Consider the following 18,611-nt stretch of genomic DNA (forward strand, 5'->3'; position numbering starts at 1 on the left):
AAGCATAAAGTTTTTATTATCCAATTAAAATTATAGGATATCTTGCTAAAAGTTACTGATTAGCTCAGCAAAGCAAAACTGTGGTGGGGAAAGGAGTTAATTCTATGAAACAAATTTTAAAATGCATTATGTTAAGTAAAAAATTCAGAATAAAAATGTTTACAATGTTTATGATATACTTCAAACTACATAATCTTAATAATGGTAATCCCAATCCTCATTTCTGCTACCCCAAAGAAACAGAGTTTTCATATTTAGGGGGAGTCTCCTGTGTCTGTGTGTTTAGGAATTCTAGGACTAAGGCCCATGCAGTCTTCCCACAGCCTCACCAGCTTTATGCTTTAAACCCATTTTTACCTCCTCTGCCCAAGTACTGTTATCCAGTTCCTTCTGACTCTTTGTGACCCCATTTAGGGTTTTCTTGGAAAGATACTGGAGTGGTTTGCCATTTTCTTCTGCTATGTGTCTCCATTTTTGAGATGAGGAATTAAGGCAAACAGAGGTTAAGTGACTTGCCCAGTCACACAGATTACTAAGTGTCTTGAGGACAGAACTAAATTCAGGTCTACCTGACTCAAGACCTCATGCTCCACCTAGCTGTTTTGACCAAGAAGAGTAGCTGCCACTAAAGAGTTTCTGGGGGGAAAGTAGCAATCCATAGGACCTATCAACCCTACCTTTACCCTGTAAAGTGAAAAAACGCTTGTGTAGAATAGAAGAAAGTCAGAGAGAAGAGAGAACAAACAGGTGGGCACCCTTTGTGAATATATAATTTTGCTAAAGTTAGCCTTCTGAGTTCAGACTGGCAACTTAGGTTTTGTTCCAAAATCTTCCTTTAATGTATAATATGGGTTGGAGGCAAGGTATGTCTATCTGTTCTTTTAAAGCAGTTCTGAAACACTGAATACTTATGGAAATGAACATTTCTGAAAAAAACTGCAGCTTTCCACCCAGCACATAACCATGGTAAAAACATTTCCAGCACTCACTTCTAGTAATTCTGAGACAATAGGCAGTACTTCAGGATTACAGATATCTATGGAGTCATCTCGATATGTCTTCTTCTTATAAGAGATATTACCCAAATGTAGTATCGCTGAGAGAAGGGAGAAAATCCTACAAAAACAAAAATGATATACGTATAAGTTTTGATCATGGAATATTTTTCTAAAACCTCCCCTCCAAAATACAAGTCTATTTCATTTAAATCTTAGAGACAAAATAAAACAACCTAGATAAATTTTAAAACCTGATTTCCATTAAAAAATGAAATCAATGCAATACCTTCAATGTGACCTCCTATGATACACAATGTTCAGACACACATTGTCTTACATGAAGAGTATAGACTAGGGATTGAGGTGTTTTTGTTTTAATGAATATGGGGTCAGAGAGAAATAATATTTCCATAAAACAGACTTAATTAAATTTCTGGAATAGTAAAAATAAAATCATTTACAACATAGCACCTGTTTATCTAACATTTGAAAACCCTGTTCGACTTCTAATGTAAAAGATAAAAAGAAAAGGCATAAATTCTGATGTCAGAGGCTTTGCTGATCCATTCCTCATTACGCATGTACTCTCACACATCCTCTTGCTGCACTGCTACTTACTGTATGGGGAATTTCCTATGGGGAACAGGAGGAAAGGAAAAAAAAACAAAGGGAAAGCAAAGAGGGCAGCGCTAAAACATAATAAGTAATGGGTACAAAGAAAGACTTTTTAACTGCTATGTGGTTTGGGGTAGAGGGGAAGAGCAGAAGCTTAGGGAAAGTGAAAAATATAGTACAGGGAAAAGAAATAAAAAGAAAAATCAGAGTATGAAGCTGACCAGAGGTAACAATGAAGTCAAAAAGTAGCTGCAGCCATATACAATCTGAGAAATTTGGGGGTAGAACTCTGGTTTCCTATCTTCAGACTCAAAAATCTTTTCCCACTGTACCTAACTATAGACTTTCATGAAAGCCAAGACCAATCAATTGCTTAGTTGCTCAGGAAAACCAGGCCTCAAAGTACTTGCTATGATTAAACTGGGGAGCAGAAAAAGAAGACATTAGATGAGACTTCTTTCTTCATAAACTCAAAGAACGTACCCCCCCCCCAAGAAAAAAACTCCAACTATTCTAGCTTCAGCTGAGTAGAATACTAGGGCAGAAATAAGATGATAGTTTCCTTGAATATAACCACTATTCATTAGGCAATACCTTAGAATCCCTCACACTACATTTCTACCACTTTTAAGCCTGCTAATCTTCAATACCCTGAAAGGTAATTTCTGCAATCCAGATTTCTTTCTCCCTAATCTTAGGATGTACCACTGAAGAAAGACAAACCTGAACTGGCTTTTACCCACCATAAATTAAGATAACATAATTAGGGCTCATCTCATAACCTCAGATGTTATTTATGGAATATGTGAGCAGAAAAGGAGATTAAGCTAGTTATGTACAAAGAATAAGGGTGGCACCTGCACAATGCTAAAAGACCCAGAAAAAAGATTATACCTCATTGAGGGGGTCCTTTACTGAAGAATTATGAAAGGCCACAGATAAAGAGCTACATAGAATGAGGAATAAATAAATTTATATTCACATTTTCTGGAGAATATATCCATATCAACAAAATCATGTGATCATAAGGAAATAGTCTTCCCTAGGCCTTCACTGCTATGTGGCAACGACTTGGTTACAAGGCTTCAGTTTCCTGCTCAGTAGAATTAAAGAGGACTGAAAGAAGTAGAGAACCACTATGGTCAGCTCAAAATAATATGATTTCAGGAATCTTTCTATTGTACTTTTAATTGATTGGTTGCTCACTGTGACTGTCTCAAAGTTCTTTTTTTTTTCTCCTACACACTTATAATAGGTACCAACTTTACTAAAAAGATTGAGGGAATCAATTGGGGCTTTCTAAGCATTTCTCCCTGAAGACTTTGTTCTCTTTCATGATATTACTACCCATTCTTTCCACCCTCCTTCTCTCAGAGGTCATCTAGATTCTAGACCCCATATGGGGTCTTGACCCATAGTTTAAGAAAAAAGTGAAGAGTCATGAGTGGAAAAAGTTTAAGAAGCCCTGATCTAGAATTCTTTCTATAACAATCTCATAAATGATTGCTCAGTCTCTACTTAAAGACTTCTTCACCTCCTTTAAAGGTGAAACAGTACATACATCTGGAGGAAACCCACTCCACCTTTCTTAGACTATTCAAATATTCATGGATTTTTGTCCTGACATTAAGCCTAAATCTGCCTATCTTCAACTTCCACCCATTGCTCCTAGTTCTACTAGGGCCAAGCAAACCCAAGTAACTACACTTAAGCTACTTAAAAGAATATCATGTATCCCCTAAATCTTGTCTTCTTCGGGATCTTGTTGCTCATCCTTTCTGCTTGAAGAGGATCAAAATGACATCATGATAATGGGCTCAATGCACAATGTGTCTGGCAATTCATTCAACCAATCCTCTTATCTTCTCACTATTGTAGTTTCTCATTTGTCAATGTTATTACTAAAATTTAATGCCCAGAACTCTCTTATATGTTACAGATTTCAATGTTTCATGAATCCTCCTGCTAGAAATAATCAGTTCTCTCTCATCCATCTTCAGTCTCTCACTCTCCCTCTCATATGCCTACAATTAAGCCTATAAATTTAGAGATAAAAAAGGACCTTAGAAATCATCCTGTAAAACCTCCTCATTTTAAAGATGAGAAAACTAAGGTCTAGAGAGTTTAATGATTTGTTCAAAGTTAGTCAGGCAGTGTCAGAGATGGAACTTGAATTTAGGTCCTCTAATTTCAAATCCAACATATTGCTTTTCCATGCTTCTAATGTCTAGATTTAGTGGACACCACACACCTATTTTCCCACCAGACATTCTTTTCTCCCTTGACTTAAAAAGATACTATATTCTCATGGCTCTCCTCCTAACTGAGCCTTCCTTCTCTGTCTCTTTTAATGGCTCCTTGTCATTTTCCCAACTCCTTAAGATGGATGTTCCCTAAAGGCCCTCTTCTCTCTCCCTTCTAACTAAGGCAATCTCATTCAACCCAGTACTTCCACTGTGACTGCCAAATCTGTATCTCTAAACTGGATTCTTTTACTGAGCTCCAGACCCACATCTTCAACTATCAAAGACATCTCAGTTTGCATATTGTGCCAGTACCTCAAGTATAATACAGCTCAAAATGAGCTAATTATCCTCCCCCAAAACCTATTCCTATTTCTGTCACAGCATCACAATTTATCCAGTTTTCCAAGTTTGAAACCTTGGTGCAATCTATGAATCATCCATATCATTAACTTCTCATATTAGATTATTGTCCTATCAAGTACACATCTTCAGTTATTCTTTTACATTTTCTCTTCTCTGTTCTTATTGCTAACATGCTCGTACCCTTATTATATCCATTACTGGAACTTCTGCAATAGGTTACTACAAAGTCTAAGTACTTTCTCCATAGGCTTCCATTTCATTTTTACTGCATCCTTTAAAAATCCTATTCAAAATTCACCTTTTCAAAGAATCTTTTCTTAATTACCTCCCAAACAAACTTAAAAACAATCTAATACTTGGTTTCTTTGCAATTGTAAACTGAACCTAATTTGCACTGTTATATTACCAGTAGTACAGAATGACATATTTTTCAAAGATACTTCATAACTTTGCTTCTAAAGAGAGAAAGGATAGTAAAGTTTAAGAGAACTTATCAAATGAACTCACTGTCTACGGGTCTTGGGAAGAAATCCCACCATTTCCATTGCCAGCTGTAATCGTTCAAAATCATGCTTCAAATCCTCTCCATCAACAGTGGAACAATCCTGCTAGTTCAAGATAGAAGAAATCAAAGTTATCTACTTGATTCAAAACTAAGTGTAACTGCTGCTTATATGACCAAAACCACAGTCAGAAATTTGTATAGGTGTATCAAAACAATAAATTCACTGTTCTCATTATTTTGCTTCTCCTAAATCAGAGACAAATGATGTTCAGAATACCAATATCTCTCTTTTAAAGAATTTTGACATTCAAGTTGATTTTGAACAGCTGTAAATAATTTTCTTCAATCTAAAGGCATCATTTCTACTCATGTACCAATATCAATGACAAAGTGCCCCAGTGAGTTAATTCAATATTTCTTTCTGGGCTCCTTATGTAACTGGGCAACCAACTGAAGAATGGGTAACACTGAGGGGAAGGTGACATGTATGAACTATAGTAATTTAAAATGAGATAGATTCAAATGTGGAACCTAAGAAACAGTCTATAATCCCATGAAAATTATTACTATTTGTTAGTACAATATTTCTATTAAACTTTCTTAGGTGATAAAAGAGAAATTTATTCTAAGTCAATCAAAGCTATTTCTTTGTAACAAAATAATCCAATGATTTTTGTCTTAGAATAGCTTCATTATTAGAAATCATCCTGCTTTGGAAAAATAAGAGTAACTACAAGAATTTATTTTGCCATACAAATAAACATAATTGTTCAACTAAATACTTGGAGATCTGAATCCAAGAATGAGTGGCATGTTTAAAATGTTTTAAATCTTTGGGTGGGAAAGCCTTCTTTCTTTCTCTCTCTATATGAGGATGTAAATATACTATAGAAAATTACTTATTTCTTAAGAATTCAAGTGTTTCATTTTCCTCATACTTCTTAGAGAACGTCACACTTTCATCAATGATCATTTTTTAAACTGAAAACTATCTGTTCAAGTTAAAAACAGAAATGAAAAAATGTTACTTGGCTGCTTTATGGGACACTTGGAATATACTTTCTCATCTCAGAAACTACTACATGAAGATTATTAATTTTATAAATAAATATTTTGCTGAATCAAGCAAATAAAAATTATATGCTTCCAAAGAAATAAACAGAATGATAAAGAGATAAAGATCCTTTGGCTTGTTGATTTGCTTTTTTAATTGAAATAACTGAATAGTGAAAAATCAAAGTAAATAAATATTGATGACCTAAAATATGATACATGTGAAGATTACAAACAAATTTGGGAATATTAATATAAAGCAACGTAGAATGAAGGAAGGAAAAAAAGAATGTACATGAACAGAACTACTTTCAAAAAGGAAATCTAATGAATATACCAACTATTTAAAATGGCAGAAAGGTAACAGGGAAATAGGTATTATTTTGTTAAAGTACATAAACACATGTAATTCCTCTTAACTAAAGTTACTGCATTTATCATTTTATGGGTAATGATTAATTTGCATATTTGATGGTATTAATTGAGAATCAAGAAGTTCCTAAAGAATTAGCCTTTTAACTAATGTTTTTCAATCTAAGTCAAAAAAGTTCTATTGGAATAAGAATACAGGACACCAAAAACACATCACATACCTATGATACTAATTTAAACAAGACAAAACAAAAACCTTAGGTATTTCCATTATCATAGGTATTAGTCAGATGCAATTTAATTCCTTGGAAACATAATGATCTCAGTGAACAAATTCCACATCACAATTAGTAGTAAATCTAATTTTTTTAATATTATACTCATCTCTCCCTTTATTTTTTTTACTATAGTTATAAGAAAAGATCAAGAATTAAGGCTATACTAGTGCTCTGTATCCTCAACAGAAATACACTGAAGAAGACTGGAAAAATTTTTTGTATTCACAGATGATTAGCTGTGACGACCTCTAAAGGTTCTTACAACTCTAAGATTCTATTTTTCTAGGAAAAAAATTTATACATGAAGGGTCACAAACACTACAGCTCTGCAGGGTCCAGAATCACCTGACATTTAGCACTTAAGTTCAATGGTTATCAGTTTTCTCATCCATAAAATCAAAAGATTCAACTTAGACAACCTCTAAAACTTCTTCTAGCTCTAAATCTTTAATCCTATGAACTTTCATTTGTTCCAATCCTCATTTTATTTTATTTTATTTTGCCTTTTGGAGGGCAATTAGGGTTAAGTAACTTGCCCAAGGTTACACAGCTAGAATTTTTGTGTGGGTGTTAAGTGTCTTGGGCCAGAACCGAACTCGGATCCTCCTGACTCCAGGGCCGGCACTTTACTCACTGCGCCACCTAGCTGCCCCCCAATCCTCATTTTAAAAACAACAAAAAGAAATAGTAATATTTTAATAGAGAAAAATGCTTTAATCTTAATTTTTAGAAACAAACTAGGAAATGCTTATTTCCAAGAAAACCGACAATTGACAGTAAATCATTGTTTTCAAATTCACAAGCAGCAGAGTTTAAAATGTATATACAGTAAGAACAATGTTTATTAACATATAGTGTCAAACACAATCATATTCAAGTAAGTTGTCTTTATGCCCCTCACTTGGCCAGTAAATCCCGGGACACACTAGTGTCTCTAAGTCTTATTTACTGAGATAAAAATAAATTTTAAAAAATGACAACTTTGCAAATGGAGGAAATATGTACATGTGTCTATCTAGAAAGAAAAAAAATCCAAAATCTCCTAGTGAATTTTAGAGTTTCTATTTAATTTTAGACAAACCACATTACATAGAAGGTGTAATTCTACTTCTCTCAAAGCTGTATTATGAAACTATAAATGAATTCATTTGGAAGAGCTAAAGGCAACAACTAAAATATTAGTGATAACTAAAGAAGTAGAATTAATAAAGAAAAAATCAATGACTGACGAATCTTGCTAAGTTCTACCTAGAACTTTGTAACAGAAATTTAGATCAATATTTTAACCTACTGTTGAAATTACTTATATCTAATGTTGAATGCTGACAGATTAATGAATAACAGTTACGATTACATAGCACTTTAAAATGTCTTTAAAATTACAATAACCAACATTTCCACTTAATGTTTTATGTCACATTCACCAAAAAACACTTATTACATTGGAAACATCTTCCAATAACTATCCCTCCAAGTCCAAGTCCCCAAAGAAATCGGTTTTTTAATCAAAAGTATTTTGTTTTCTCATCTGTCAGATCAGGGGGGCTAGAAGATCATCTCTAATGTTACTTTCTTCTCTGCATCCTAAAACCCAAATCAACCTGGTCCCTTTTGACCTCTGCAGTCTTTTTATACTATCCCTCCATCTTCATATACTCCATAATTCAGAGATATTGACATTCTCAATGTTTCTTCCACATTACACTCCCTCCTGACCCCTGCCTTTTCACTGGCTGTCTCTCATGCCTGGAATGCTCCTTCTCTTTACCTTTATCTCTTGGCTCTTCTGGTTCATTCCAAGACTCAGCACAAATCACACCTTCTGTAGGACGACTTCCTTGCATTCCCTCTCCTTTCCAATGCCTTCCCAATGAAATTTTCTCTCTCTTCCCCCATATATGTTTATGTGTACATGTATATACACACACTCACATTCACACACACACACACACACACACACACACACACACACACATCTGGTATATAGGTAGATGTTTCCATTACTTCCCACTCAGAATGTTAGTTCTTTGAGGAAAGGTATCCTGTTTTTTACTTTCTTTATAGCCTATGAGGGTTATATAATATCTGCTTCTGCATTCAATATGTTGCAATGCTATTTTGGCTTAAGCATATTAAGAAAATCCAACCTCATACAGATATGCAAATTGCAAAGGAGAAGAATTTTTAACAGGAAAATAATATCTTAGTATTATTATGGAAATAGTTTTGACCTCAACAATCCTTTGAAAAGGTTTAAGGAACCCCTGGGATCCTCAAATCACACCTGAAGAACCACTACCTTAAGAGAACAGCTTTGAAGTAGTTTAGAAATATCCCTTTAAAGATGGATTGCTATGCTAATTAAAACCATCTGAAGAACCTCTACTTGCCAGTAATTTGTTAATTAATTTTTAAAATTTGATCTTCATAAAATATAATTATTTTTTAAAAAATTTTGTCAGTTTCATCAATTCAATCTGTCTCCAGTGGTTTGAATTAATGGGGAAAAAAAAGAAGTTAACCAGCAACCTAAGGGCAGTTAGCATGGTGAATAGAGAACCTACAGAGTCTCCCACTGAAAATAGATGTAAGTTATAAGTTCAAGTCCAGTACCAGACACATACTGATTATGGGACCCAGGATAAGTTATTTAACCTCTTATTCCCACAGGCAACCTGCCTAGAGTATAAACTACAAAGCAGGTGAAGACCTATATTGGCAGAGTTTTGTCATCTGTTTTTCTCTTACATGGAGGTTCCCAATACCAATGAAATCACAGATCTAGTCCAAAATAAGACACAACACCTAAGAAATGATTATGTATGATTTCCCTCACTGAAAAGTTATATATTTACTCTCTCACTATGAATAATTTTTAGCAGTTTACACTGTTTTAACACTAAATGGAAGATAATACAAGCTATTAAGATTTTATTAAGGTATGTCAGAATATATTAGAAAAGTCAGTAAATAGCTTTAAATGAGACCTATTGCCATTTGACTTAACACACTGAATCTTTTAATCCTTTCAGAAATCATTATTAAACATTTCAGAAGCAGTAATAAAATTAAACATTCCTTTTTTCCATACACTGTGTCAACAATGGAATTACTTTTTAAGGCTTTGAAATAAACTAGATTTTTAATAAAGAGAAAAGGTACCACAAACAAACAGAATTAAAACAATGCATTCTAGAGCAAAGGAAAAAGAAGGGACAGAGAACAGAGATGAATATATAGAAGCATATTAACTGAAAAGATTTTATTTTAAGTTTTGACATCTGAACTTTGACATCTGTTTCCATACAGGTCAGGAAAAAGAACAGTAATACTTATCCCTTTTTCATCAGTTCTGTGAAATAACAGATATTTGCCCTCAGTTGATATAATAAATATGCTAAGTTTAAAGAATTGCTTTGTTATGCTAAGAGCCAAAAAAAATTATGGTACTGTCGGTTCATTGTGATTTCCTCAGGGCTAAGTTCTGAAATTTCACTAAAATTTCTTTGAAAGATATATAAAATTCTTTTTTCTCAGAACCGAAAAATAGATGGGGAAAAAATCTGGAGCTTAAAATCTTATGGAAGTGAATGTTAAAAATTAAAAATTAATTCATTAATTTAAAAAAAGGAATGAAAAATACACAGGATCAAAAGGTGTTTTGAGTTTATTTTTTAAAAATGCAACTTAATCTAGGAACTTCACATTTTAACACATTAAATCTAATCACTACCCAAATATGAAGATACATTCTATTCAAAGTAATTCATAAATCTGTTCTCAAAAAAAGTCCTGATCAGAAATCAGTTTAAAAATTTAAGCACAGATTGCTGAACTGAAGTAGTCCAATAGTAACTCACCTGGAATATTTCACTTAAAGCAATCTTTATTTTAAGGGTGGGAAAAAAACTAGTAGTAATTAAATAAATGACTTTAATCTTGTTATGATTTGACCAAATTCATTTTCCATTAGATTAAATTATTCAAAAATTAAAATTGAGCAAGTTTGTAGAAACATTCATTAAATTAAAGTTTTAAAGTTCCACCATCATAAAATACAGTAACTTTGAGATCATCTTCAACTCTTAAAAATTCAGGACCTTAATCTTCAAATGCAATTAAAAAAAAATCAATATTCCTTTTGAATCTGGACTGAACCCTAGCTTCGAGAATTAATTAACCAAGAAAATACAAATAGAATGTTATTATTGGTATAATTTCAACCAACCATACAAAAATCAAAAAATCTAAACTGTCACTAATTGTTCTAGTTTTAACTTTATATGTTGATTTCCCAAAGTTGTGAGATGGATGATAATCAAATGAGCAAGATAATACCCTTCACCAGCAACACAGACTACCTGTGTACTTGTACTGACCGGCTCAGAGTCATAGTAATAATCATCCCAGCTCTGTCTGAGGGGTTTCTTTGTCATCTGAAAGTAAGGCAAATTCAGTTAGGTAGAGATAAAGTACAACAAACCTTCCTGACCACCTTTTAAATTAAATAAGCATGTAGCACAGCTTCTAGTAACATAAAAGTAGATTCTGCACAATAAGATTAAATGAGAAATTCAAGAAACATTCTGGGAAATCATCCACTAGGATTATCAATACTTCCTCTCTTCTGATTGTTTATATAAACATACTTAAGTTTCAGTCTGTCCAAATAATAGATAACAGGAAGATAGTTTATTTTATTTTATTATTATTATTATAAGAGGCTCAGGGATGCCTAAGATTTTAACTCATTTTTAGGGATGTTTGTCTTTAAAAAGAATAAGTAAAGGACTTAATTACTAAAGCCATAATCCAAATGGCTTCATTAAGGAATTCAGAGAATGACTGCCTCAGAAATGGAATCATGACCTTCCAAAGAAATATCATTTAATTTTACTTAACAAAAAAGCTAAAAATACTACTAGGAATGTAATATGTTTCAAAGTTATTAAACCATGCTAAAATAGATATTTTTAAACTTATGTCAGTAATACAGCATACAATATTTTGAAGAACACTTGACCTGCTACTTACTTGCCTTACTATAACTACATCCTTAAATGTTTAAGTTGCTACCAAAACAGGCTATTTGCTTTAGAGGTAATTGCTCCTTTAATTTTTACTAAGTTTTCCTTACAGATCCCTAATATTACTCATAGTAATAAAACTTTAAGCATGAAAAACGTTATCTTTCTTTTTTTTTTATTTTTAAAGAAAGAAATGTTTATTTTATCTCCAACATGGATGGATCCATGATCTACTAACATTACTATCATAAAGAGTGAAATCTACCAAATTTATTAACATAATTAAGTTTGTTTAAATATTCTACCTAAACAATAATAAAGAAAAGTAAATGAGAGTCTTTGCAACTATTCTATTTGGAAAAAATTGTTTAAATCTGCTCTGGTAAAAATAATTTCAGAGAAAGATCTAAAGTTTCTAAATGTCTTATAATTGATGGGTTTCATTATGACTTAGCAGAAGACTTGTTACTTTGTTAAGCTAATCATGCTACAAAGTAATATGTCTATCACATATATATGTATATATACACATATGTTAGTTGATACTATATATGTGCATATATATGTATATAGTCACATAGATAAAGAAATATAGTTAAGCCACCATGAAATCATGCAAGAAATTAGATACTTTTAAAGACTTATTAATCTGTAAATTACATTTCACACGAAAACTTGACAAAAGATTATTAGTAACATCATTAGTAACAACATTCAAACTACAGGGGACGGTGGAGATTTTTCCATCAAGAATCTAGTCTGTATAGTTTGTTGGTTCATCATAAAGTTACACAAATAATAAAACCATGACACATAAAAATCCTTTTCTATATGAAAAATACGCAAAAGCAAATAATATTTCTCTTATTTCAGACACTAAACCTAAGAAATAAAAAACTGTAGAAATGTAACAAATGTAATACACAGAAATGTAAAATTCATAAATGTTATAAAATTAGGATTTTAACTATTCTATTTAATAACTATTACCCACATCAAATGACAAACACTAGTAAAAACTAAGCACATTTATAACAATATCCAACATTTCAAAATGCCTTTGTTCTCTCCAAGTCCCACCTGATTGAGGTAATGATACTCCTCAGGCTGCTTAAGGTGGAATGCTGCCCTCTCTTCTTCACTTGCTCCTGCCAGTAAGTAATAGAACACATGGTAGTTCCTGTCACAAAAATGAATAAATAATTAAAATTTATCCCTAAAGCAAAATATATTTAGGCATTAAATGATGCAAAGGCAATTTCTTTCTCTATTATTAGGAAGAGTTTAGTAGCAATTACATGCCCTTTAAATGTCAGATAAAATGCTCTGGTAAAACTATGTGGACCAGGGATTTTTTTTGTTCATTTATGGTCTGCTTCATTTTCCTGACACTGGATTAAGATTCAACTATTTGGCAGAACAATCTGAAATTATTTCAGAAAAGTTACTGTATGTGTATGCCTTCTGAACCAACAATTCTGCTGTGCATGTACCCCAAAGAAGACAGAAAAAACTCCGTAATAACAAAAACACATTAACTAATGCTTATTGCAGTAAAAATAACAAGGGGAATTATATATATAGTGAATATAGTATATAAATAATATGAATATATATATAGAGAGAGAATATATAAATGAAAATAAAACTAAAATCTAATGCTAATTTTAGTGTCCGATCTCAATCTTGAAAAATTCATCCTCAGTAGGGATGTGAAAATGTGGTGTATGAAGTCACAAACCACGTACATTGGTTCTGCTTAAATATCTTTCTGTGCTGGGGGAATTAAGAGGCAAGGAGGATGTGGAGATGTTAAGGGGATAGAACTAGCATGAAAACAAAAGATATCACACTAAGCTTTTTTAAAAGATAGAATTTATAGAAGGCCAAGGACACGATGAACAAAACTAGGAGGAAATTATCAGCAACCAACTACTCACAAAAAGAAATCAAAGAACATACACCAGTCATGTAGCAAATGGAAAATCTATGCACTGCTAAGTAAAAATATGATGAAATCAAGAAAATCTCCCATTACATTTTGACAGATTGCCAAGAATGAACAAAGAAGAGACAAAGAAAATTAGGGACAAGAGATACACAGATCTTTAAGAAGGCATGTATGGGCTGTTTTCTCTACATGGGTGTCCTGGCATCAGTGAGAGCACAGATTCCTCTAAAGACTGAAGCAGGAGTGACACAGTGGCAGAAATGGAGAGGTAGTAACCTCCACAAGGAGAAGAAAGGACTATGTGAACAAAATCACAGATCCACTGAAATAGTGTGTATTCTATAGTTCTATTTATCCTTTCTATGTTCCGCCTTTATGTATTTCTCTACATTCTTCATTTTTGTCATTTCTTATAGCACACTAAAATTACATTCTATTAATATATGATCATTTTTTTCTTCCATACCTCAATTCTGGGGTACATGGACTGCTCCACTTTTTTTGCATCATTTATGAGCATATATATGCGCCTCTTTTTCCATAACAAACAAGAATTTTAGATAATCTCAGGGGGAAAAAAATCACTAAATTAGAGACTAAATAGTTTTGTAGTTTTTTAATAAATGGGAAGTTGCTTTCCCAAAAGCTGCTTTTCCCATTCCAAAGTTCTGCCAAGAGTAGAATATCCAGCCTGTTTCTCCAGTTAGCACTGAATTAATAATTTTTTAATTAAAAAAAAACTGCAAGGATAATAGGACTATAGGTCTAAAGTCTCAAAGCACATGAGGCCACTAATTCAGTCTCCTCATTTTATAGACAAGCAGGTTAAGGATGAGGAACATTCAATGTACAAAGGCAGTAAACTGCTGCATTAAGCCATTTTTTTTTCTTTTGCCCAGAACAAGATGGTTCATCACTCATTTATATTAAAATATACTAAATATATTAAATCTGACAACTATGAGGGCACTTAATATAACCCTACCCTGTATCACTCCCCCCCCCCCATGATTCTTATCCTCTTATACACCAACATAAATTTTGTTACCACTATAGCTAATTCTATGACATGGACTTTATTATTGGTCTTATTATTATTACATTAGATCTATAGACTAATTTAGGTAATACTGTTATCTTTCCCATATTAGCTCAACAAAGTCATGTACATTGGGTCTCTCCAATTACTTAATTCATCCTTTCTACTTCTGTTAAAACTGATCTTTATGCCCATTTTGATAACAGTAATGTCCAACTGCTTGGTACATTTTATCATAATTATATTACTTTTCCTATAAATATATTCTGAAAATTTTTATTGATATATAGAATTGCTCACGTTTTTATGAATTTGTATTATAACCTGCTCTACTACTAAAGCAATTTTTTGTTTTGAAATTAGTTTAAATCAGTTTTAAAAGGAACCCTCATAGCACCAGCAAACAAAGACATTTTATCTTCTTTCAGCTTATTGTTTTAATTGCTTCATCTTGCCAAAAAGATATAATAAACATTTCTAAACCAGTGGCAAACAATGACGGTGCAAGTGGAGGTGGAGAATATCATGTTCCTAGTGGGAAAGGCCCTACTGAAACTCCTTAACATATAATGCTAGTTTACAGTTTCAAATAAATATGTTCCAGGAAAAAAAAAAAACATTCCAAGCTTACACTTTTTAATGCTTGTAATATAGCTATTACATTTTATCAAAAGCTTCTGAAATTAATCATAGTCTTAAGATTTCTATGAAATTTATTATAATATAATTATACTGATTGTTTTCCAATACTGAACCACCTTTGCAATTCTGATATAAATCCTATTTGATCAAAATGAACAATTTTAATATGCAATTGTCATCTCTTTACAAGTATTTTAGTATTTTTGCATCATTTTTCATTAATGAGAGATAGCACAGTACAAGATGTAAAGAGTGCTATAAATTAACATTTTGTCTATATGTACATCTATATACATATGCATGTATTTTGTGTGTATATGGTTAATCCAGGTCTTCTGACTCCAGTTATAGGACTCTCTACATACTATGACACACTATCTCTGTATCATTAATGAGAAATTATGTAAAAATACTAAAATAGTGGTAAATACATTAGAATAATATATTACAGAATAAACACATACAACTCACATAATCTTTATCTCCCTCATGTAAAGGATTTCTCTAGTCAGAGAAAGGTTATACTGAAAGGTTACACTGATAGAGGGACTTCCCACACTAAGAGTAACCAATGATGACAAAATCACAAATCCTTTATCTATCTTTTTATTCATTAACAATGCTCATTTGTACCTCCCTATGTCTGTCTTATTACTTATGCATTTGTCAGTCAGAACTGTATTTGCTTCAGATAAAGGGTAAAAGAATATTCAATCTTTCTCTATTTGGAAACAGTTTAGAATAGCATAAAGGCTGAATACTGGTAAATTCAAATGGTCCTGGTTAGTTTTTACCTGCCAATTCATTTTAGGATATCTCCCTACTATTTTTGCAACTGGCTTTTGAATATGTATGTAAAGAAACATCTTTTTTCAAAAGTTATATTTACTACATATCTAATAATTTTCTTAATTTCATATGCATTTGTAATATGGTTGTCCTTTTAATAACTTTTATTAGTACGAAGATGTTTGCTTGTATATTTCTTCTCTAAAAGCCCCAAAGACTGAGAAATAAAAATAAGTTTAGGGCAAACATTCTCAAGGGGAACTAATTCATCCTTTGTAAAGTATCTTTTTCTCAAAAGACCACATTTCTCCACTTCTATGTTAATGTCTCTCCTTCTATCTTTCTGCTTCTTGTCTGGGTAAGCATGTGCTTCTTAAAGTCTATCACTGTCCCAAATGCTTCTTGTGTCTTAGTGTTCTTTTTCCCACTGATCTGTACATAATTCTGTCACCTGGAGGGACAACAGTCCTACAGATCACTGAAAATCATCTTCCATTTGCATCTAGTACATGGTCATTGATAGGTGATGTGATTTAATATGAAGGAACATTAGCAGCAAATGTGTCACTTCATTATTATTAGTAACAGAAATATCTAAATAAGCATAATTGAAACCTAGAAAATTAAGGGTCTAAATCATAGATGCTATGGGGGAAAGGAAAAAAAAATACACACATACAAAAATATTCATACATATAAATAAAAAGGTTCCTACCGTTCATTGTGTTCTTGATAAACTAGCCTAGATTTCTCCAACAGGTATTTTTCAACATAAGCTCTATGATGGAAAATAAAAGGTGATAAAATTATCAGAAAAACATTTAACATATGGTAAGGATAATATTTGTGTAATAGAAAACACATAAGTATACAAAAGGACATATAGCTCTCTATGCAACTGTCATTAAGTATTATTAATATTCTTTATTCTATAAATTACTACTGAGTTCTGGCTGCTTTGAAGTTCAGAGCCTTCACATATTTACAAAATCTCAAATTTAATCCATAATGATATTAAGTTCCAATAGAATCTTACCTAATCCAGTAAAATTAAATCAACTGAAATACAAGTTACTTCTTTATCAGGATCCCTAACTTCCCTATTTTGTAAATGTTCAGTTCATTTTTCCCCTTATTATCAATGGACTATAGAACATTATGTAATATATCTTAAACTTTTTCAATCAATCAACAAGTATTTATTAAGCAGCTATCCAGGGTGCTGAGGATCTAAGTACAAAGAATTAAGCAATCCACATTCATGAGAAGCTTACATTCAAGGGAGAGACAACAAGTACATAAAAATATAAAGCAAGTATGAATTGAATAAATTATAAGATAGTCTAAAAAGGGGGTGGGTGGGTGCTAGCAGTTGAGAGATCAGGAAAGGTTTCATGCAGAAGACTGGACTTCAGCTGCATCTAAAAGAAAGAGACATACTCTGATAGAAGATTTCAGTGATGTGAGATGAATAGAAGAAAAACGGGAATTCTGGATGAATGAACTCTTTTTCATTAGTGAAATATAAAATATGATCCTCAGTAGATATGAGGAAGGGAGAAGTGGCATGAGGAGCTAGAGAAGAAATAAGAATGTGTGAAATAACCTTTTGAACTGTTGTTGTAGAGAGTGGGAAAGTGGATTGATCAAGAAGGAATCAAATGACTTGTGCTACCAGAGTGAGAGACCACGTGAGACAGATGATATACATTAGTACTGTACTCAAAAAGCACAATTTTATGATTTCTTCCAGCTCTGTTCAGAGCCACATGAATAGGAAAGGAAGTAGGGTAGTGGTAGTAATTCAAATTGGGATTTGAAAACACAGGATTGGCATTGGGATAAGGGGGCAAAGGATTTTAAAGTAGGGGATAGCACTGATTTGGTCCTCCAAAGAGTCAAGAAAGGGGAAGGGAGGTCATTGTAGTAAGTCCAGAGATGATGAACTGAATATGATCAGAGGAGTAAGGGAATGGAGGAGATGATAAGAATGACTAACAGCTAGGGGACAATAAAAGCATGGGTAAAGACGAAATGATAAAAATTGATAAAATGATGGAAGGATAAAAATTAGATCAAGGAATTTTGGAGTTTATGAACATGCAAGTGTATGGGTGATGTTAAAATCACCCATAACATCACCCATAAGTTATGGGTGATGTTAAAATCAAGGATATAATTTCTGTATGGAGCAGGGTGGAATGGAGGACTACATCATACATATTCAGTAGACATGGGAACTGAGAAGTTAGGAGTATCTGAGGGAATAATCTGTATAATATGAAGGCAAGAATCTGAGATGAGATAAAGAATGTAAGTCAGGTAACGAAGTAAATGAGGATGGAAAAAATATCATAGGGAATCAACAGATAGAGCATCCAGTTAAATTTGGACTTTATGATTAAATCAGATAGTGTAAACATCAAAGGGAAAAAGTCTATTAAATGAAAGTGACAGAGTGAAACTCTGGAAATGAAACTAGTAAACAAGAAATAGTGAATTATCAGGGAACAGACCAAAAGTATGGAAGAGGTGATCTGAATATACTATATTTCAAGGTAGGATGTATCACTTTTTAAAAAGAAAATTTAGGGGCAGCTAGGTGGCACAGTGAATAGAGCACACTGGTCCTGGAGTCAGGAGGACCTGAGTTCAAATCCAACCACAGAAACTTGACACACTTATTAGCAGTGTGACCTTGGGCAAATAACCCCAATTGCCTTGTCTTCTCTC

At 32.7% G+C, this 18,611-nt stretch overlaps 1 protein-coding gene across 14 annotated transcripts in view; it reads right to left on the bottom strand.

Annotated features, from left to right (window-relative positions):
- MYO9A (myosin IXA) overlaps nucleotides 1-18,611 on the bottom strand; it is a 324,456-nt gene that overhangs the window by 227,634 nt on the left and 78,211 nt on the right. For 10 of the 14 annotated variants that reach the window (XR_011164264.1, XM_069067272.1, XM_069067273.1 and 7 more), the window contains exons 4-8: nucleotides 16,594-16,656; nucleotides 12,538-12,637; nucleotides 10,810-10,866; nucleotides 4,730-4,830; nucleotides 990-1,116 (exon numbers count right to left, since the gene is read on the bottom strand). Coding sequence is in view for 13 of the 14 variants with exons in the window: in XM_069067272.1 (XP_068923373.1) it covers nucleotides 990-1,116; nucleotides 4,730-4,830; nucleotides 10,810-10,866; nucleotides 12,538-12,637; nucleotides 16,594-16,656 (448 nt within the window). In the remaining variant the exon portion in view is untranslated. The remainder of the gene's footprint in view (nucleotides 1-989; nucleotides 1,117-4,729; nucleotides 4,831-10,809; nucleotides 10,867-12,537; nucleotides 12,638-16,593; nucleotides 16,657-18,611) is intronic. The other 4 variants (XM_069067280.1, XM_069067275.1, XM_069067277.1 and 1 more) reach the window with 3 other exon arrangements.

This window comes from Petaurus breviceps, unplaced genomic scaffold (assembly GCF_028583685.1).
Source record: "Petaurus breviceps papuanus isolate PSGF00001 unplaced genomic scaffold, PetGlider_PUasm1.0 90740, whole genome shotgun sequence".
Taxonomy (NCBI): Eukaryota; Metazoa; Chordata; class Mammalia; order Diprotodontia; family Petauridae; genus Petaurus; species Petaurus breviceps.